The sequence below is a fragment of the Apus apus genome, chromosome 2 (assembly GCF_020740795.1).
Source record: "Apus apus isolate bApuApu2 chromosome 2, bApuApu2.pri.cur, whole genome shotgun sequence".
NCBI classification, from domain to species: domain Eukaryota; kingdom Metazoa; phylum Chordata; class Aves; order Apodiformes; family Apodidae; genus Apus; species Apus apus.
This window is the reverse complement of record NC_067283.1, coordinates 142,947,661-142,968,619: the sequence shown is the minus strand read 5'-3', so window position 1 is coordinate 142,968,619 and position 20,959 is coordinate 142,947,661. Positions and strand designations below refer to the sequence as shown.

General features: G+C 40.8%; 1 protein-coding gene across 1 annotated transcript; it reads left to right on the top strand.

Moving 5' to 3' along the window:
* The first annotated feature begins 2,555 nt into the window (after nt 1–2,555).
* TNFRSF11B (TNF receptor superfamily member 11b) lies at nt 2,556–20,269 on the top strand. The gene is made up of 5 exons (XM_051610915.1): nt 2,556–2,939; nt 13,359–13,728; nt 17,236–17,430; nt 17,757–17,981; nt 19,150–20,269. Exons 1-5 carry the CDS (start codon nt 2,910–2,912, stop codon nt 19,536–19,538), a joined length of 1,209 nt encoding a protein of 402 aa, XP_051466875.1. The 5' UTR covers nt 2,556–2,909; the 3' UTR covers nt 19,539–20,269.
* Nucleotides 20,270–20,959: the final 690 nt, after the last annotated feature.

Here is a 20,959-nt window from a genome sequence, read left to right as displayed (position 1 = left end):
AGGGTTTACTGCCTTGTCCTATGATTCCATGTTCTGCAAAGCACATCTTAACTAATTCCCAAAGGCAAAGTGGCAACACTGTAAAGCACTTGTGAAAACATTCAAACTGCAGTTTAAGCCTTGTTAAAGTGCAGTTCTTCTCTGAAAAGTGACACTAAAAATGGCAGTGTGGGATCCTGTATTTATTGTCTACTTGTGATTTCCAGATCAAACATGCTAAGTACAACTATATAGTTCCCTCCACAGCCAGTTTCACAAACTCCAATAAGATTAGATAGTTGAAACTTTCATGTTCATATATCATTAAGATGATGGCTTCCTTAGCATCTGTCCAAACCTGCTGTCCTGACTGAAACAGATACACCTTGGACCCCTTCCATTGAGCTGAATGAGCTCAAGGAGGATCTGTTTTCTTCTCATTAACCTGTGTCAGTTTTTTCACTGCTTATGGAAGTAAAACGACTTTTCAGGCAGGTCAGCAAACCTAATTCTGAATACAAATATACACAAAGTAGATGTGTTGAAGAAGATGCCACTTCTTAACCATAGCCAGATCTTCAGCTAAAGAATCTTAATGGCTTTTTAATTTGCTTCTGGTCTGTTTCATGGCATAAAATATTTCAAGCTCTAGAAAATTCTGATAGAAACAATATTCTCTATAAACATTAACCTGCATAAACCACAGGCTACATACTATAAGCTTTTCTCTAGAGAAAGAGCTGTTGTGTATTTACGGCTTGCACCAGCAATGAGAAGACACAGCACAATTCAAAGCCTGCTGAAATTCAGTTACACCGTACAATTAACCGCAGGGAGGCTGTTATAGGTTTGGTGCATTTCTTTCTGCTGCATCTGAGCAGGAAGGAATCAGCCTCGCCCATCTCCCAGGGATCTCTGAGCTGACACTGGAGTTTGCTGTTCACAGTCAGGAGAAAAGACATATTGCCATGTCCAGCTCTTGGCCTCTGAGGGAATAAAGCTAGTGTGGCTTAAATAACTTCTGCTGATGGAATTGCTGTAGCATTCTGGTTGACACTTAAAGTTGGTCCCTATTCTCTTGCCAGGATGAAGATGGCCATTTAAAAAATAACCTTTCTCTGTACACCACAGCAAAAATGTAGAAATGTACAGGTAGATCCTGTTTATTGGCACTACTGTCCCTTTATCTAGGCAGTATATTCATACACATATCTAAGAATTGATGCTAAAGTACTAAAAGACTCTGAAAAGACTACAGGAACAGTTACAACATCCATTCAGAGGGCAATAGTAATTGAGTGGTGACTATTACTCAGCAGATGCCAGCAATACTCCCTCAGGTGGTAGAGTTTTCATGCTAGTTTTCACACCACCTCTTACAAATAACTCATTGCTAATTAAAGTGTCTTGAATTTTTATGGTTCTGACAAGTGTAATCAGTGTCTGTTTAAATCTGAGTTTATACTCACTGGATGTTCAAATGGTTACAGATATGTACGGAGGAATGTGCAAGGCTGTCCTCAAAGACAATAGTTTCCTGACTTAGCATAGCTGAATTTTTGTGAAACAAAATACAGGCTTTTCCTACCTCACCCTTTTGCCAACTCCCCACAGCCTTGTGACTCAAAAGGGGCAAAACTGCGTAACTTAGAGTCAACATGGGCCCCAGATTTCAAATGCTCGAGAGATGGAATATCCAGAGCTGAGGTTTTGGTCTGGCCTGTGAAAAAGGAGAGAAAACCATCTGTGAAAACTGGAGGCATATCTGGGTTTGGCTTGTACCCCAGGATCCCACAGCCTCCCATAATCACATTCTGAGTATCTGCAGGTTGGGATAGGAAATTTTTTTCTCTGTGTCTTTGCTTGGGCAGTTGTGCTCAGCTCTGTGCCTGGCACATACAAGTTCCCCAGGGATTCCAGGGAGCCCTCTGAGAAATCCAGAGAGTCCAGATGAGAAGGATTTTATCCTTATGGCTTTAGAAAAATGCCATTTTCTAACTAAAAGCACCTTATGGCAATGGGGGAAGGAAGAATGGGCCCCTGCATGGAGTGCCTTCTGTGGACAAGGGCTTGCTGAAAAGACTAAGCTTTCTCTTTTTTGGACCCTGAACGTCACTGGAAAATCACAACTGCACATGCAAAACCCTGTCTCGTTCCCGCGGGTTTCTCCTGGTCACAGACCCCCCGGGGCAGGTGCTGGCTGGCGGGCAGCTCAGCCAGCTGGACACCCGCCATGTCACGAACCCTGCCATGGTAGGGGCAGAGGGGCCATTCCTCACATTCCTGCCTGAGCAGGAAAGGGAAACCAGCGGGGATCCTCCTTCCCCTCAGCTTTCCCCTCCCTGGCCTTTGCTTCAGTGCCAGCCCCACTCCAGGAAACCCCTGGGGAGCCGGGCTGAAAAAGAGTTTTCTTCCTCCTCAGGAAATGGCAGCCTGGCTGCCCCTGGGCCCTGGGGCTTGGCCTCCAGATCAGATTTTTATCCATGTCTCCCGTGAGCCTGGGGCTCTGAGGGAGCCGCTGTCGTCCCTGGGCTGTCTCCCCTCCAAGCCAGCTGCGCAGGGGAGAGAAGGGGGGAGCAGCCAGACAGCCAGACAGAGCCCAATTAAACCCTCCCCTCGCCAGCCCCTGACACTCCCTCCTCCATTTTCCAGTCTGTGGTTTCAGCACTCAAAGGGTTCCATTAAGTCATCAAGTTTTACAGGTTCCTTAAAAAAAGAAAGAGGGGGAGAGAGAGTGTGCGCGAGAGAAAACTTTGGTCATGGTAGGGAACGAGTGATCAAAGCCGAGCCAAAGCTTCCTGTTACACCGGGACTATATATATATCGTGTCTTTAATGTAGGGGGATGTAAGCAGGCTGCTAGGAGGCTGGAGAGGGAGCTGACTCTCTGCCTGATTTCCCAGCTCGCTGAGGTTTCTTCCACTGACCACAATGAACAAGTTCCTGTGCTGCACACTTGTGGTAAGTCTCTTCAGAGAGGTAGATAGGCTTTAAGATGCATTACAGCTTCAGACATCAGGCTGTAAAGACATACAACTTTTCTTTGGGTTTCTTTTTGTTGTTGTTGTTGTTTGGTTTTTATTTTGTTGTTGGTTTGGGGTTTTTTGGTGTTGTCTTTTTTCTCTTGGGTTTAGTTGTTGTTTGGTTGGGGTTTTTTTTTGCTTTCTCTCCATTTTCTTGGTAAACCCTTTTCGTTTCACAACACCAAGCTTTCTGGTAAGGTTTGGAATGTGAGGGACACATCCAGCTCCAGGGAGGCAGCAGAGATTTTCATCCCCTTCTTAAGGTAGTAGCATGATTTGCTTTTCTTTTTGCCTCTTTTCCTATCTTCCTCTCTCATTTTGTAAGGCTTCATCCTACTGGGTTGGCACAAAACACTGTATCTAGGAATTAATTTAAACATTTTAGGCTGGGATGTTTGGCTTTGATTTATAAAAGCTCCATCCTTGCCTCTCTGTAATCTCTGCTGCAGTGGCACTGGTCAGTTTCTCAGATACTGAGCTTGCTGTTTACCCAGGAAAACCACTGAGAACTCCAGAAAAAAAGCACAATTGTGTGGTGCTTGTTTTGGCTTAGAAAATTCAGCTTCATGTGCAAGAAAGTGATGAATTAGTAGCTGTCTCAGTAGCAATTACAGAAAAAAGTTGTGTTATTAAATCCAGTATAAGCTCCCGCTTTAATAAGTTTTTGTTTACTTGGTGATTTAGCAAGATACTTCCAGATGCAAATTTAGAGATGTTAACAGTGCAGTAAATCTTTCAAAATGTCATCTAATCCATTTAGCCATATGGAATTATATATGATGTCAGATTAATTAAAATGTGCCTACAGACAGATACCATGTAACAGCTATTTGGAGGCTATTCATTATTTGGATCAGAGAACATTAAAAAAAACCACATTCAAAAGTAATATTCAGAGCAGTCTGTTACGCATGCCTGCGTAGTAACCTGGTCCTGGTTTGTTTGGGGGAGTACAGTGGCATTAATGTTGTGGCAGGGTGTTAGAACTGAGATCCACTTATTTTGAAAGCTTTTTATAAATGCAACGCGATTTCCAGGATCTGATGAGTAATGCATGTTTATTACTTTCTGTGCGACTTTCTGAAAGAGCTTTTTGAGAAACAAACCAAAGTAATTAATGGTTCAAGGGAAGCAAAAATTATCAGGCTGGTGGTCAACGAACTGAAATGCAGGACAACTTTTTCAGCTCATGTATGATGCCGTGCCTTCTTTGTCTATATGGAAGCACAGGAAGTTCATCTGGGAATTTCAGCAATAGCCTGTCATCAGCTTGGCTTCTTATGTGTTGTTGTCATAAAATAATCACATAAGTATTTTGATTTCCATTGAACGTAATGTGTCTGTTCATGTTCTGCCATAAAGTAAGAGAATTGGTGAGGTTCAGCATAATCCTCTGGTAGATGTATCTCCAAGCTGAAAATCTTCAGTAGCAGGAGTATGTACCAGAGAGCTTCATAATTCAACTCTTTTTACTTATTCTTCTTCTTCTTATTATTATTATTATTATTATTAGGCAATTTATTTAAAGTTATTTAAAGTTTACATACTGTCAGTGGAGATTAAGTACTGTCAGATGTGCTAGAACTCAAAAAAGTAGTTCTAGTACCAGTTTATAAGAACACTTGTAAGAGGCACAACAGCAGTTCAGAGTTGTGTGCATTTGGCTCACATACCTTAAACCTACTTTGGAGACACCAAGCTAAAAAAGACTCTTTGGACATGATGTACTTTCAGCCTTGGCCTCTTTGCTAAGGTTTCAGGAAGAAGACCTGCTGTGGTGGTGCATGCATGTACGTGTTGCTTGCTGGAACACTAAAACTGCTTACAAACAGACAAGCATTATGAAATCAGACTGAATGGAAAGAAATTCCCCAGAGCTGGATCTCATTACTTGTCACGTAACTATCTTGACCCTTAAACTTGACTTTATCTATTTTGGACCTCTGGGTGCATGTGACATGCTTTTTCTGGCCGGCATGTTGGGTTTGTTGTGTGTAGGCAGCAGTGGCTTTGCAGCCTGCGAGGGTAGGAGTTATCTTGCTGTCTGACTTTCTGTCTGTCTGCATGTGTGTTAGTTAAAAATAAAAGAGCAAGGTTACGAGAAGAATTTTTAAAAGATATTGCCACGATTTAAACACCCACTGTTCAAATCTCACAGAAACTTTAATTTTGTTCCTTCTGCATTTAACCTTTATGCTAGAAAATTTACTACTACGATGGTCTTCCTGAAGAAAAACACCTGTTTTCATGTAATGCTGGACATACAGAACTTTTTCTCTAGGTAGATGGTCAGCTGTTAGTAATTCTTTTCAGTACAAGGGCAGACTGTAGTCATGGTGGTAACATCTCAGGTTTGGATTATCTGTAAATCTTGCCATCACTCTGTTGAATATTAATTATGGATAAGACGCATCTTTTGGTGAATGGCTAGTTAGTCTTTTTTGCTTTCTCCCTCCACATGCTTCCAGACAATGTAACTCATTTAAACAAAGACTCCAGATTTAGCAATTCTTTGGTAAGATGCAAAACTGCTCTTCAGCTGAACAACATTTTCCTACCACTGAAAATGAAACAATAATTTACAACCCTAAAATGCTTTGTGCATGACAACTAATGGTGCCTTACAAAGTCTCCATGAGGTTTGAATTGTTGACATACTGCTTTACTGACAGAGAAATTAAGGCAGGGGTTGAATGCAGGACTTGCAAATACAGGTGGCTCAGGAGAGTCACAGGTTACATTCTTTATGTACAAGAGAAGCTCCCACTTTATAAAACATCTTCCATACAAAAGTAGGCCTGGTTATGTCCAAAGTGAGCGGACTACATTGAAAAAGTTGGCAGAATGGTGGAAGAGCTACATAAACTCAAAACAGTGAAAATAACTCCGTTTTAGCTTTTGTTGTGTTCTTGATGCTTGGTTGCAGTCTGCCAAAAGGTGCTCTGTCTGGGCTGTGCTCTGAGTGAGCCTGCAGCAGTTCATGGGGCTGGCCCAAAGTATTTAAAGTCAGTGATTGGATGGCCCCCCCAGCACAGCAGGGTGAGGAGGGTGAGAGTTGAGTATCTCTCAGATGGATGGGATTAATTTCTCACTAGATGACAAATATTTTCAAATTGTTATTTGTAATAGACGGATGTGGGTCTGATCCAGCATGACACTATCACGTACTGGATCTAGAGATACTGTTTTGATTTGACAAGGTATTGCTTAGGAGGACCTAATTAATTTTAGTCAGTGCTATATTTTGCCAGTGGGGTTTCCCTGGGATCTGTGCATGATTTCAGTGAGGCATTCTGACTAAGGGCTGAGGGTAAGTGGAGGCCTCCTGCCTTAGTTTCGTCCAAATACTTTGTGTAGATGGCAAAGTAGGAGAGTTACGAGGTTTTACTTTTAACCCAAAGCAAACAGTAGGAGCAATCTGAGAGATGCCTTGAATGATGATTTATCACGCAGGAAAATATGCTTCAGAATAGTTGTGGAATGAAAAAACAGAAACAGATTTATCTTTCTCTGCAAATGAAACATTCTCCTTTGGTCTACAACCCAAAACCACAAAGCCAAGCTATATAATAATATTTTCATATGCTGAAAAGCCACTTTTTTTTCTCTTACAAAGCTGTGATTTAAGGAGATGATGCTTGAAGGATTTTTGCTTTATGTGCTTTGTCTTTCAGTTCATTTTAATTGAACAAGAAAAAACAAGCGTCTCTTTGCCTTACACTTAACTATGAAAGCAAAGGGCGTGTACTTTTTTCATGCCCAAGATCTGAAATGAAAGTTTACAATCACATTATTTCTCTTTCAAAAGCATCTTCCAAGAGCTCAAACAAATGGACTGCACAGGCTTTTTATGTAGGTATTGTGTATTCTGACTTAAAGATGGTATGGAAAAATACAGCTTCAGGCCTAATGTGTTGTGTGATACAATCAAAAAATTCCTTTTTAACCTTGGATAAATAATTTTGTGTAAGTTCTCAGGTTTACTTGCCTTACACTGACTTACACTAGACTTGTATTTTTCAGTAGTTACAGTTCATCCCAGTTCCTCATAGAGATATAGCCATGCTGAGGGGCACCCCAGATTTGGCCCAGGAAGATGGATGAGGACTCAGTTTTACAGTCCTTTCAGAATGGAGCCCATTACACTAGAACTGAATTTCACCCAACAGGTTGATAGATGTAGTTAATGATACTAGGGTTTTTTTAGGTTTTGTTTTGTTGCAATTATTTTGTTACTGATAGCATTTAATACTCACAGAACAAAGCACTGCAACCTTTGGAAATTTTTTTAAATTGAGCCTTGCATTTCACTACGTCTAGGAAAACCATTTGCAATTGAGTGCACTATGAATCAGACTTAGCAGTTTATTTGTTGAGATGAACAAGATACTGAGTATCATTGCCTGCCCTCGATGTTGGGATATAAAGGATTTGCTTAGGGTTCAAAACTGAAAGAAACTGCCTGGATCTTTTGAGTCCATCCTCCAGCTCTTCCAGGAAACCAAATGGTGTATTTGCTTTCAGAAGTGCACTGAGAGCTATATTTAAACTGCTTGGGTTTCTTGCACCTGCTTCTCAGTAAAAGGCTGTTCCCAAACTTCCTCTGAAGAGAGAATCCCCTTTTCACTTGCCAGCACTACCGTTTAATGGAGAAAGTTCTTCTCTCTTTGTGTGTTCACTGTCTATCTGAACTTAATGTGGAGTTACTGTTTTGACTTGCCAAGCACCTGAACAAGTCAAGACCCTCTTCAAGATGAAACTCCCTGTTTCCTTCTAAACTTTCTCTGTACCTATTCCAGGCTGAATTAACCTTTCCTAAAAAAAAGGATTAACATAATTTTACGCAATCTTCTGAATGTCAAATCCATAACTGTGGCCAAGTGTAGCACTGCTAGACGCCAGCTTTAGATTCTTAAGAGTTAAAGATTGAATATGCTTGTTACCTCTACTTCTGTTTCCAGTGAAGCCAGACTTCTAGTTTCTTCCTCCTTTCATACTGTAACATGCTTTCTTCTCCAGAAAGAGCAAAACAGGCCAGTGCTAGCAGGATTATTGGAGAAAACCTGTTTTCTGTGAAGCTTTGGGGAAGACCAGTTGTGGTGCTTTGGGCCTAACACAACAACAGACCAGCCCCATGGCCACTCACTCAGCCCCCACACACACACTCTGGTTTGGGGAGGACAAAGGCCAACTAGAAGCTCATGGGTCAAGACAAGGACAAGGAGGGTTCTTCACCGATTAAGGTCCTGGTCAAAACAGACTCAACTTGGGGAAAAAATAATAATTTAATTTCACACTAATCAAACACACACAGGACACAGACAACACAAAGAGCAGGGCTTGCATATGTTACCCCACCCCTCCCTTCTTCCCGGGCCCAAATCCCTTTGTTCCCAGTTTCTCTCCCTCCTTCCTGCCAGTGGCACAGGGGGACAGGGGATAGGGTTTAGAGTCAGTTCACAGGCTGGTGGTTCCTGCTGCTCCTTTCTCCTCAGGAAGAAGGATTTCTTACAGTCCTTCCCTGCTACCCCACAGGATCTCTCCCATGGGAGAGAGTCCTCCACAAACCTCTCCTTCATGAGTCCTTCCCACGAGGTCAGGAGTTGCTCCAGCCTGGGCTTCTCACAGAGTCATGGGCTGCTTTGGGAACAGCCAACTAACCTGGTGTGGGTTTCTCCATGGCTTCAGATCTAAGTCCACGGGCTGCAAGTCCACATTCAGCCCTCGTGGCGCTTTCAGGGAATGTTCCACCTTGTTCCTCCATGAATGCTGGAGCACAGTCTGCCATCTACCCAAGGGCTGCAGAGAAACTTCTGCTTGGGCACCTTCTCCCCTTTCTTCTTCACCAACCTCAGGATCTACACCCTGGCACTGCCTTTCACCTCTCCAGCACAGCTCTTTCTCCCCTGCTTGCTCTCTGCTCAGGTTTTATATCAGTTGGTTCATATGTTAATTGCAGAGGCACATCTATCTCTAATGGCTCTGGCCTTGCCTACCTGAGTTGGGGGAGCTTTCAGTAGCTTCTTATAGAAGCCCTCCCTGGAGCCCCTCCCCTGCTATCGAAACCATACCAGAACCAAACTAGCATACTATTAAGTTCTGACCATGGCATTTTCATGTGCTCAAATAGTGCCATTTCTTACAGGAGAGATTCAGGTGTTTAGTACATAGCCTACCTTCAAGTATGGACATTGAGGTCAGTAAGAGGGTTTATGTGGCTGAGAACCTGCTACCATTTTGGTCATAGCATAGTTTAGAGGGAGAAACGTCAGAAATTATATAAACTGCATTTAATTACCATTTACATTTTATTTGGGAACAGGCCTTTGAAGGGCCTCTCCTCATCCTTGTTTACTGTATTTTACAGAGCAGGCTTGGAGTGCTCAAAGTGGATTTACAAAAGTAAACTGGATTGATGAAAGTAAATCCAGAAACTGACTCCAGAGATGCACCAGATGCACCATAACCACTAATGCATGCTCAGTCCATGAGAGCTGACTGAAGTTAGTCCAAAATACCCCTTCTGAATCATGCATAATGTAGATGTCAGGTGCTCAGCACCATCTGCTTTGCTTTAAAAATCTGCTGAAACAGGTGATCCAACTTGCTAATGTAGGCACAAATTCAGTGTGTCTTAGGCCAGGAGAAAAGACAATTCAGAGACATTCTCCTCTAGCTTATTTGGTTAGCTGGGGGACAAGAAGAGTCTTTTCATTCTGTTTGTGCCAAGTTGCTGAAGTAAAATTAGTGAAAGTTATAGTTAATTACCTTCCACAATTCTTCCTGCATTTTTTGCAAATCTTCTGAAAAATAGATTGCTTTTACTTTGGCACTGGATGTAGGTTCAAGGATAACTTTGAATTTCAGGTTGCTTATTAATATTCAGAATACTTGCATGTGCTGGGAGTTTTCAGTCTGTGTATAAAACCATCTTGCAGATCTGTTCTCTTAAGTATTATTAAGGGACCTACAGTAGTCTTATGAAGAAGTGGGATATTGGGGATTGGAATCTGGAAATGTACTTAGCAACATACAAATGGCTGTACTGGGTCTAAGAAAAAAAAAAATCCAGAAAAAATGCCCTAAAAAGGCCCCATATGCTGTCTGTGGCAGAGGTCAATAACTGATACATAGAGGAGATGGAAGAAAAAGGCAGAAAAATAGTGATATTTTCCCATAACACTCCTCCAGGTTCTAGCAATTTGTGGTTTGGGATTTCCTGATCAAAAAGTGATGTTTATGTTTAATAGCCCTCTATTGTTTTCTTCCATTACTGTGTCAAGTAAGATTTTGAACTCAGCCATTTACAATGTCCTGTGGCAATAAGTTGCACAGCTCACTGTACTTAATAGCATCATAGTAGCCAAACAGTAATATAATGGTAATCTAGCTCTAAGTTGCAAATAATATATAAAATGTGCTGATAAAATACTGAGATACTTATTGCATTTATAATTGTTTATTAAATAAAAGAGCTGGATCCTGCATACATATGGCTCAGCCACTGATGGATGGTTTCCTGTGGCTACATACTAAGTGTGTCTGGGAAAGAGGGGAAGACAGGTATGGTGTGCTTTTCTTTTAAAAACACAAAGAAAGAATCACATGCAAACACTGATGGTCCTTTTAGTGATGCTGATTTATTAATCCCATGTTTATTGGTTATGCTCATTTAGCTTAATAGTATTCTGGTTGCCATTAATAGCTTATAGCTATTGGTACTTCCAAAGGCAAAACATGGCCTGTTCACACACATGTATTGCTCAAGTATTTTTTTTAAAATCAAATTTTAAAATAATTTCCTCTCAAATTCTGTTGAATTGTTTTCAATTTGTATTGTATTGCATCACATAGATGAAGGTTCTTCAGGAAGAAAGTGCCTCCATTTTTCCCTACAAAAGCCCATACTCTCATACCCTGAATACTGCATTTGAAATATTTTTAATCCTGAATCATCCCCTAGAGCAAAACTCACTTGCCTCATACATGATTTCCAATGTAAATAAGTGAGTAAAGAAAATAGAGAAGGAAATGATGTTTCTGTTGCTCCTGCATATTGCAGAGGGGAGTTGAACAGTCATTAAGCTGTTCACTTAACCATTCAGCACCTGAAAATGTGTCACCAAGGGCAGAGGCACAACCCAGAGGAGTAGTTTCCATTGCAGTGATAGGTTGGGATTTGTTGTGAGTTATGCATTGCAGAGGAGGAAAACTGGCATTACTGCATGAGGAGATGCTGCCTGCATGTCTCATTCCTTCCTGTAATCATTTTCACTGTGTCAGATTTTCATCTGCATTGTCTTGGGTTTCTACAAACCTCTGCAAGAAATGTGAGTTGATACCTGTCTTTGTAGCATCTGTGCCACATGTTGCAGGCTGTTACATTCTTCAAAGGAAATGCATGTGTCAACAGAAGTCTTGGACTCTGGAATGCAGTATTATCTATTACTGAATGAAGACCACAGAAGAAAACCTGACTTTTCACATCAACAATTAATGGGATTACCAGGATTTCCTTATTGCTAGAATAATAGTAGATTTACTAAGGGTGGATGCATTTTTCATCAATGGAAAGCCATTCACTGTTAAAAAATGTGCTGCACCCTTTTGTTAAACAGATCACACAAGCAGATCCAGTCATTTAAGAAAAAAGAAGCAGTGCACCAAACTTCAGTGAGTAATAAGGAATTTCTCATAATGGAAAAGACTGTGCATTAAGACCACAAGGAAAAGCAGGATTTCCACCTACACAAATCAGGGCTTAGTCAAGGCTAGCTAGAGGATACTGTGGAGAATATCCATACTCTTTGCCATTCATTCTTCATCCTGTCCAAGTGTAGCTGTATAAAAAGTGGATCCAGACCCAGGCAACAGGAGAATCCAGTAAAAAATATTTTCTTAAGCAGTAAGACTTCCTAATTTAGGCACCTAATACTACTTGGTACAAATCCTGTGACTTGTGTTAACACAGGTGAACAATTTAATCGTCCTTTCCTACCTTAAAAAGACTGCCATCCCTTAAGAAGTGCCATGCTGTGGCAGAAGTGAGGCACTTAGATGAAGCCTCTTTAGGAAATTAATAAAAATAATTAATTCCACTTACACTTTGGGGACAGCTGCATTAGAAAGAGGAAAAGACGTTCTTGAAATCGGATTGGCAACTCTCTATTAGCTGGCCAGGATTAAAACAGCAACAAAGACAAGTCAGTTGGATACATGATGGGGATGGATACATAGAAAAAAAAATTCTTTATTCAGAGCCAGTTTACTTCATCTTTATAAAACTACAAGTTTTAGAAGAGAAGTGACACGTCGGTCACGCAGCGCTGGGACAGAGCTGGGCTCTTGGTGGAGAAGCATGAGGTGTCAGCCAGCCCTGTGGGGCTTGGGGCAGTACATAAGGAGTAAACACAACACTTGTGGGTTTTTTGATAGGCTGGTGGAATCACAGAAGCTAATTTTCATTTACAAGACCAAAATGACGTCATATAGAGGTTGTCTCTGCAGAAGGGCAGGGTTGTCTCAGATCTCTAGATCCCAAATCACACCAGCAAAGCAGACTGTTGTAGGATGCAGGAGTGTAGTGGTCATGACTTGTGCCAATACTGAACCAGGTCCTCACAACAGCCGTAAGCCTGTGGGTTTAAACAGGAAGTGAAAGCATTAGCCTGGCCACTTCCAGTTTGTGCAATTAAGTCCTTAATGAATCCTTCATAAACTACAGCATTCTTTACCTCTGTCAGAAGCTGCATCTTCCTACTTGGTGTAGCTGCCACGTTTTATTCCCAGAGCTGCTGCATTTCAACGCAAGATTAAGTGGAAGGCATTAAAAAGTAACCTATATTGTTCTAGCCATTCGTTACTGCTAAAAATAAATATTGTCAGGAATCGTCCTTGAAAGGTGTCTGTGGCGCAGTACGCTGGTCAGATTTGTCTGCTTGGGTACTTGCCATTTCTGTTGCATCTGAAGTACTTGATACTCAAGAACACCAAGAGTGCGTAATCCCTGCCTTGCTGTGCATGGAGCATGATACCAGTGAAACTGACAGGCCAGGTTCTCTGGTGCTAGACAGTAAAAGGTTAGTGCCCAGTGATATTGAAAGGGTCTAAATGGCAGAAGAACAGGATCTACATCTCTAGAAGGACAAGGGAGCACTTATATTGCAAAGATTTGCTGGGTAGGTTAGTAACATTTTCCCATTCTAAGCCAGATATGGGAGAGTCCAGAAGCTGGCTAGCATTTTATTTGAGGGTAGCAACATGATTAGACTCATCAACTCATAAAAATGTGGGTTTTCTTGTGACTGTGGCACTCCCCAGAACTAAAGTGAGTAATGTTTTCTGTTCCCGTTGGCAGCTCTTGGACATTTCTGTGAAGTGGACCATCCAGGACAACCCTCCCCCCAAGTATCTCCATTACGAACCAGGGACATCTCGCCAGCTGCTGTGTGAGCAGTGCCCTCCTGGCAGTTACGTCCAGCAGCACTGTACGGCCAGCAGCCCGACGCAGTGCGCCCCGTGTCCGGATCAGTACTACTCCGAGGAGTGGAACAGCAACGACGAGTGCCAGTACTGCAGCACGGTGTGCAAAGAGCTGCAGTACGTCCGGCAGGAGTGCACCCGCACGCAGAACCGCCTCTGCGAGTGCGTCCAGGGCAGGTACCTGGACCTCGAGTTCTGTGTCAAGCACACGGAGTGTCCTCCCGGCTTCGGCGTCGCGCAGCCAGGTACGTCCTGCCTCTCGCTGCGCGCAGACCCGGTTCCAGCGCGGCAGCACCTCGACAGCTCGTGGCAGTTCCAAGATTAGGGAAGAGGCTCATCCAGATGAAATTACAGGGCAGTAAATTGTAAAGCCAATTGAACCTGTTCCTAGTCTGCGTCATTTGGACGGTAGCCAAAGGAACAATTCTCAGTGGAATGCCCTACTCCTACTGTAATATATAACTTAATGGCAGCAGCAAATGTAGCAAATTGCAATCTAATGAGAAACATGATGGATTGCCTCTTTTAAAGGAACATTATCTGGAATGTAGTATTTCTGTGTGTGATAAATAATAATGTTTTTCATTTTGCGATCTGCTGTTTCAAGCAACTGTATATCTTGACAAACACCAGGAGTACTACGTGTGTGACACCAAATGTATAATTATAACAATATTAATATAGCTCTAGCATCACAGCAGTGTGTGCTAATAATTAATTATCAGCATCCTGAGTGGAACTCTTAGGGAAGCTGTTGCTATTATCAAACAAACAACCATTTCTTTATCAAGCAAGCTGCTGTTGTGCTGTAGGTCTGGTGGGGATACAGAGTGAAGCAGTGCCTTTCAATGGAGTGTATTCTTCATTTAAGACAACATAAATTGCTAAAACAGTAAGTTCTTCTCTCAAAATAAAATACATAATTTATCATTTGGCAAATGTCATGGCCCAGTTTAGCTCCAGTATTTAATACAGCCTGAAAGAACTGTAAACTGTCATTGTACCAGAGATAGATAACTGCCCAGAGAAGAGCACTGAGGAAGTGAATAGAGAAAATCAAAGCATCTCAGACATGAACCCATAAGCAAACAGTCTCCAGACTGCAGAATTACTTTCCCTGGGAATTATGTATATACAATGAGGACAGGCCTGTCCATTTTTCAGTTATGCTGAATGACAGGTTGGGGGTCCTTTCTTGTGTTAGGAACAACTCATTGGAGAACAACTTTGACATAAGGAGGAATGTTGCTGCTGTAACTGCTCACTAATCTCTGAGCGACTGATTACCTAAAGATTGCCCTGATGCCCTTGCCACTGTGCATTTCCACTGATACCTACCACGTTTCCATATTATAAACCTTCTTTAACCGAAATCATTATACCCAAGGGCTTGGGTTAATGAGATTCCACCATACCTCAACAGCAAGTCAAAAGGGGACAGAAAAGAAGTTCTCAAACCATTTGGGAGACAAACAAGGAAGTACAAATTCTCAGAGCAACCAGTCTGCAAGCTTCCCTGTGAGCACAGTGAAACTGTGGAGGACAAATTGGAATCCCTCAGTTCAAAAAAACCCCAAAACTTTGGAAGAAGATAAATTGTCAAATTGTGTAATTTATTGGAAAGTTAGTTTCCAAAAGACCATCAGAATGAACCAGCTAAACCCAAGCCGACCTCAAACAAGGAATGAAAACATTATAAAAATAATTGCATCCCCCTGTGTCAATAGTCAAGCTTTTGAGGTGAGACATCGACTAAGAATTGAATAAGCATGGACCACACTGTGTTCCCAGTTTCTGCCATATGATAGCCTTGAAGTTTGTAACGATGTAAATTCAGGTGAAATGAAACCCAAGTGTAGAAAAAACGCTTCCGCTGCCATGTGGGGATGGAGTGTGGTCCAGTGTCTCATGCAATGCTTAAAGCATTACAAATCTGTGATCCCACCAGTGCTGGCCACTCATGGTGATGCTGGGCAGATCACTTTACTGTGGTAGTCCCCTTTTGTGAGTGCAGTTGGAGGTTTTGTCCCTTTCTGCCGCGGCTGGCCCTGCGAGGGGCAGCTTTCAGCAGCAAGGAGCTGGGGAAGCAGCGCTGCTGCGGGACTGCACTACCTCCCCAGCAGCAGCTGCCGTTTCCCTGAGGAGAACGGGGGATTCCAGGCAAACTGGAGGGAGCGGCAGAAGGGTGGTATGTGATCTGAGCAAGATAAGCAGCAAAGAAGCAGCTGGCAAAGCTGGGAGGTGACTTTCTGCTCAAGCCTGAAAACAGTGATGGATTCTCTGAGCAGAACTCTCCGTTCTTCCCCTCTCTGGTTGCTGGAACACAACAGTAACGTGTCTGTAGCAGGGAAAGTTGCTAAAAATTCAGCTGATTGTTGCCTGCTGGGGTGCAGGTGTTGGCTGGAGTTCTGTGCAGCCCAGAGCTGCAGGCAGCACACGTTGTGCAAGGAAAGGCGAGGGTAGGAGCTGCTGCTGAGGGCTGGGCACTGGCTGCGGGAAGTGGAGGGTTTGGGGGGGTTGGCAATGCACAGGGCCTCTGGATTTCAGATGCACAGCTAAAAACCTCTTTGTTTTCACTTGCTGTGTGATGAAAGAAGTGCTAGGTTGGGTGTGCACAGGTATTATTCTTTATTTCACAGCTTGTTGAAAACTGGAGATTTGTACTTTTTTTCTCTACGGAAAGACCAAAATAAATAAAATTTACTTAAAAGTTAGCACTAAAATAAGTATCCACATGTAAATACTTCCAAAATACACTAGATGGAAGCATTTTCTTATTCAAATATAATTTCCATTTATTTTCAACGAATTTTAGGCATGTGCTTAAGTTCATGTTCAAAAATTCAGTATTACGTATTAGACTTGGGGCACTTGCTTAAATGTTGGCTGAATAAAGGTTAATTAACTTTTTGGTGCTCTTGTTTTTCCTGTCACCGGTGGCTAGACTGTTTTCATTGTTTCATATTCCGTGCATTAACTTTCTTCCTCTTTGTCAATCTGAGAGATTGACATTCTGATAGAAATGTCATTCTCTTGTTGTATCATATATTTGATTCTGAAGTAAAGCACCAAGCCAAACGTGTATGTATATTAAATATTTCTGCTGTAACAGATAATCTACTTCCTTTGCTTTACATTTATATTTAATCCCAGAAAAAAAGTCCAAAAATGTTACTGAAGTTCTGGTCTTCTGTATAATTTAATATTTGACCAGGAAAAATACTTTTCAGATAGTCTTTAGTTGATAGTTGGGTTATATTTTTAGCTAGAATTAAAGTAACTCGTTCAAGTAAGGTTCTGGGCAGATATTGCAGAGCAGAATTCAAAGCAGTTTCCTGTGCCATTTAATTATCTTACGGAATATTTGCACAATTAAAGGATGAAGGTCAGGCATCATGTCAAGTCTGAATAGATTCAAGCAATTACTGATTTAAAGATACTGCTTTACAAAGCTGCTGATTTAATCAGTAATGGCTGATTTCAAAGTTAGTAACAAGTGTATATAGGAGTACGACTTACTTTGTTTACTCCAGCAGGAGCATCATTCTTTTAAAGAATCTCTTTTGTTTAGAAAACTGAAGTGTCAGTATATATTTTTTCCTAAGTGTGATTCCTTCATAGATCAGAAGTGTGAAAAGCAGAAGCCAACACAATTGTGGAAGGAATATTTTCTTTTGTTTCTGTATTCTTGTATTTATTTTTCACAGTTGATGTTATATGTAATTGAAGGCATTGTGTTCCTGTTTTCACAGGTACCCCTGAGAGTGATACTGTATGTAAGAAATGCCCAGAAGGATTTTTCTCAAATGAAACATCATCCAAATCAGCCTGTCTAAAGCATACAAACTGTAGTGCACTGGGTTTCAAAACAGCATTAAAAGGAAATGCAGTTCGTGACAATGTCTGTCAGGAAAATGCAGATCCAGCACCTCAGAAATGTGGCATAGGTATGTATCATACTAAGGAAGACTGCTCTGGAAACATACCTTTGATTACAGTTAAAATTAATGTCTCAGCATTTATGATAAAATACCTAGCTTGTTACTCATTTGCTATATGGTGATGGCCATAATAGAGTTATAATTGCTGTAGGTCAGACTAGATGGAACTGAAGCACAGAGAGCAACAGCACTATAAAGACCACTTCTTTGTTTTTTAAGGATTTTTTTCTTACCATCCTTGCTACTTGTCTTTTTTTTTTTTTCCCCCTGAGACAAACAGGGTAACAGAGATCAGGACAACTGGCATGTTCTTTTTCTCTTTCTCGTTTTAGATGTAACCCTGTGTGAAGAGGCTTTCTTCAGGTTTGCTGTTCCTACTTTTCTCACACCTAACTGGCTGAACTTACTAGCAGACAGTTTGCCTGGGACAAAGGTTAGCACCGAAAATATTGAAAGGATTAAACAAAGGCACAGTCCTCAAGAGCAGACCTTCCAGCTTATGAAATTATGGAAGCAGCAAAACAAAGAACAGGATTTGGTCAAGAAGATTGTTCAAGGTACCTTATTTTTATAGCGTGTATATTAAAAGCAACCTTCTAAATGGTATTTTTAAAATAGCTTGGAATCAAATACATCCTGGTGATGTGTTATGCTCTGAGAAGGACCTGCAGAGCTTAACTGGTATTTATTGATGCAGCAAGCACAGTGAAGTTGAGGGGAAGCAGGAAAAGTATTCAGCTTCTCCTGGTCAGCCAGCGACTGAATTCTTTCCAGATTTGCAGCCCCCTTAGGAGTATGTGTGGTGTCACAGCCAAGTTCCCCTTCTGAGACTGCACAACATATGAAGAATTTTGATCACGTGGGGAAGATGTTTCCCACTGTTATATCTGAGTAGTGACTGTTGAGTTTAGAGGGAGATGGATGCCTGCAACTGAGAGCAATTTGTTTTCTTATAAGGTCGAGATTGACAGCTCAGACTAGAACATCTATTCATGGAATAGGGATGCATAGGAGTCAGGAATACACAGACAGGCTTTCCCTTCTTTTTCCCTTCCAGTACCAGTTTGTCATGCCAATTCACCACTTTGTTCATGCTGAATCTGCCAAGGCAGGTGTCAAAGGTAGAAACAGTTTTGCAATGTTAACACCAAGGTCAACTTGGTCAACTTTTACACATAAGGCCAACTCTTTACACATAAGCCACCATCAATAACCACCACATTAAAAAGACCTTTTGCCCACTCAGATTTTTAAAATGCTGCAGAAACAGTTTTTCCCCCTCTTCTTTTCAGCATATATGCTTATGTCAGACTGTGAAGTTATGAAGTGTCTCGAATATTTCAGAAAACAAAATGACTATTTTAGCAAAGCTTGCCCAGGCATATCTGAAGAAGAAGAGCAAAATTCTCCTTCACTGGAAGCAAGTATTAGGAGTCCTATCACATACATAGAACATTTTACAAGATAGATGAAATTAGTTTATAACAATAAGTACTTGCTGTGAAGTTTATTTGTAATTTGGGCCTGTTTATGTTTGCAAAATAAAGTAAATTATTAAGTGCTTTTCATAATTAGAGCCTAAAAGAAAAAGCAGTGCTGAGAGAAATTTTCAAAATTAAGTAAAAAAAAAAAGGGAAATCACCTTGAAATTTTGTAAATTTTTTTGCAGGTCATGGTGGAGTTGTAGTGCATTTTACTTACCTCTCTTCTTTTTGCTTTCTGTAGGTATTGATCTTTGCGAAAATAGTGTCTTAAAGCATATCAGCCACCCAAACCTCACCTTTGAACATCTCAACACACTGATGGCAAGTTTACCAGGCAAGAAAGTGGGAAAAGAAGATATTGAGCACACAATGAAACTATGTCAACCCACAGAGCAAGTTCTGAAGCTTCTCAATCTGTGGAGAATAAAGAATGGTGACCAAGACACTGTTAAAGGTTTAATGTATGGACTGAAGCATTTGAAAACACGCCACTTTCCAAAACCAGCCATCCAAAGTCTGAAGAAAGTGATTAAGTTTCTTCACAGATTTACAATGTCTAGATTATACCAGAAACTCTTAGTAGAAATGGTAGGGAACCAACTTAAATCAGTGAAAGTAAGATGTGTCTAATTCAAGATATTTTTTTTCTCCACTGACTATTCTTCCCTAAATACTGCCAGCAGTAATTAAACTGGAGCATTGTTTCCCTACATTATGACTTACTATTTATAGAAGTGCCTGACTGGAATAGCTCTAAGTCTTTTGCAGTGTTCTTGGAGGTTGTTTTTTTTTTAATAAAAAAAGCTATTAACTTGTTGGTAACACTAAGAGCCTGATGCTGCATTTTTGCACATTCAGAGTTGAAAAGCCCCACTATCGTCGTTAGATGAGAACAGAATGCTGGACCAGGCTCTACTACAGTATTTGCTATTTATATTATTTGAGGGATAAACATTTTTGTTGTACATATTTATTAAGTTAAATGGAAATTGTATGAGACTGAATTTTAGGAAGAAAGATGAAAAGCACACTGTATATTTTCTAGTTAAACAAAAATGATCCCATATATTTTTCTGGCAAAATTTTGTAGCATGCTCTAAGAGTTACTAATTTCTTTACATTTTGTATTTTTTAAAAAAAAGTATTATTGCTTAGTTTTATTTGTATAAGTTGTGGTATCTTTGGTAGGGATGTTTTAATTTATCCAATGATTTTTAACTCTACTTCAGTGAAAATATAGCATAAATGACCTGAATATTTAAATATTCTGTGAGAAAGTGAATGTACCATATTTAAGAAGCTGGATTTTTACACAGAATTTCCTAATCTTATTTTATAAAACAATTAAATTTTTCAGTTTACTTTTTGACTTGTGTTTTACTCTTGACTCTGAAGTAGGAACAACACCAAAGACACATTTGGCCCAGCATCCCTCTTGACCCTGCGTCATTCTTGGAGAGCTCACAACCTCTGCCGTAACCACAGCTTGTAATTTCATGGAGGAAAGATGATGCATGGTCCTAATGGGCTTAGAAAACCTCACATGTTGCCTCTATGTTTAAAGGAAGGGAGCACAGAGAGGTCACATTAAAAAAATAATCTTTTACCATTTCTCTCAGTTGCAGAATGAGGCACCTGCAAAGAGATGAGCCCCCAAAAATGGGACCAGGGAATGTATGAAAGTTGTTATCAGGTCACATAATTTTAAGGAGCAGGAATCTTTCACAGGGCAAGCCAAAAGCTTTGTAGGCTGCAGAAAGAGACTGTACTCTCTTTTTTTTTCTTTAAAACTTCAGCATTCAACATATGCTTTTCCCTTTTGTAAAGGAAGGAAAAGCCATCAGCATTAACCTTGTATGACAAATATTCCTCTATTACAGATGAGAGGATCCTAAGCAAAGAATGAGAAACAAGATTTCTGGTAGATGTGATCCATGCTCATCAGAAGTGCTCTCCTTACCAAGAGTATAGATGAGACATATTGCTTTAAAATACTCAGGTTTCATTTTTCACTGAATTCTCACATCACTTTTTTTGTATCAAAAGGAATA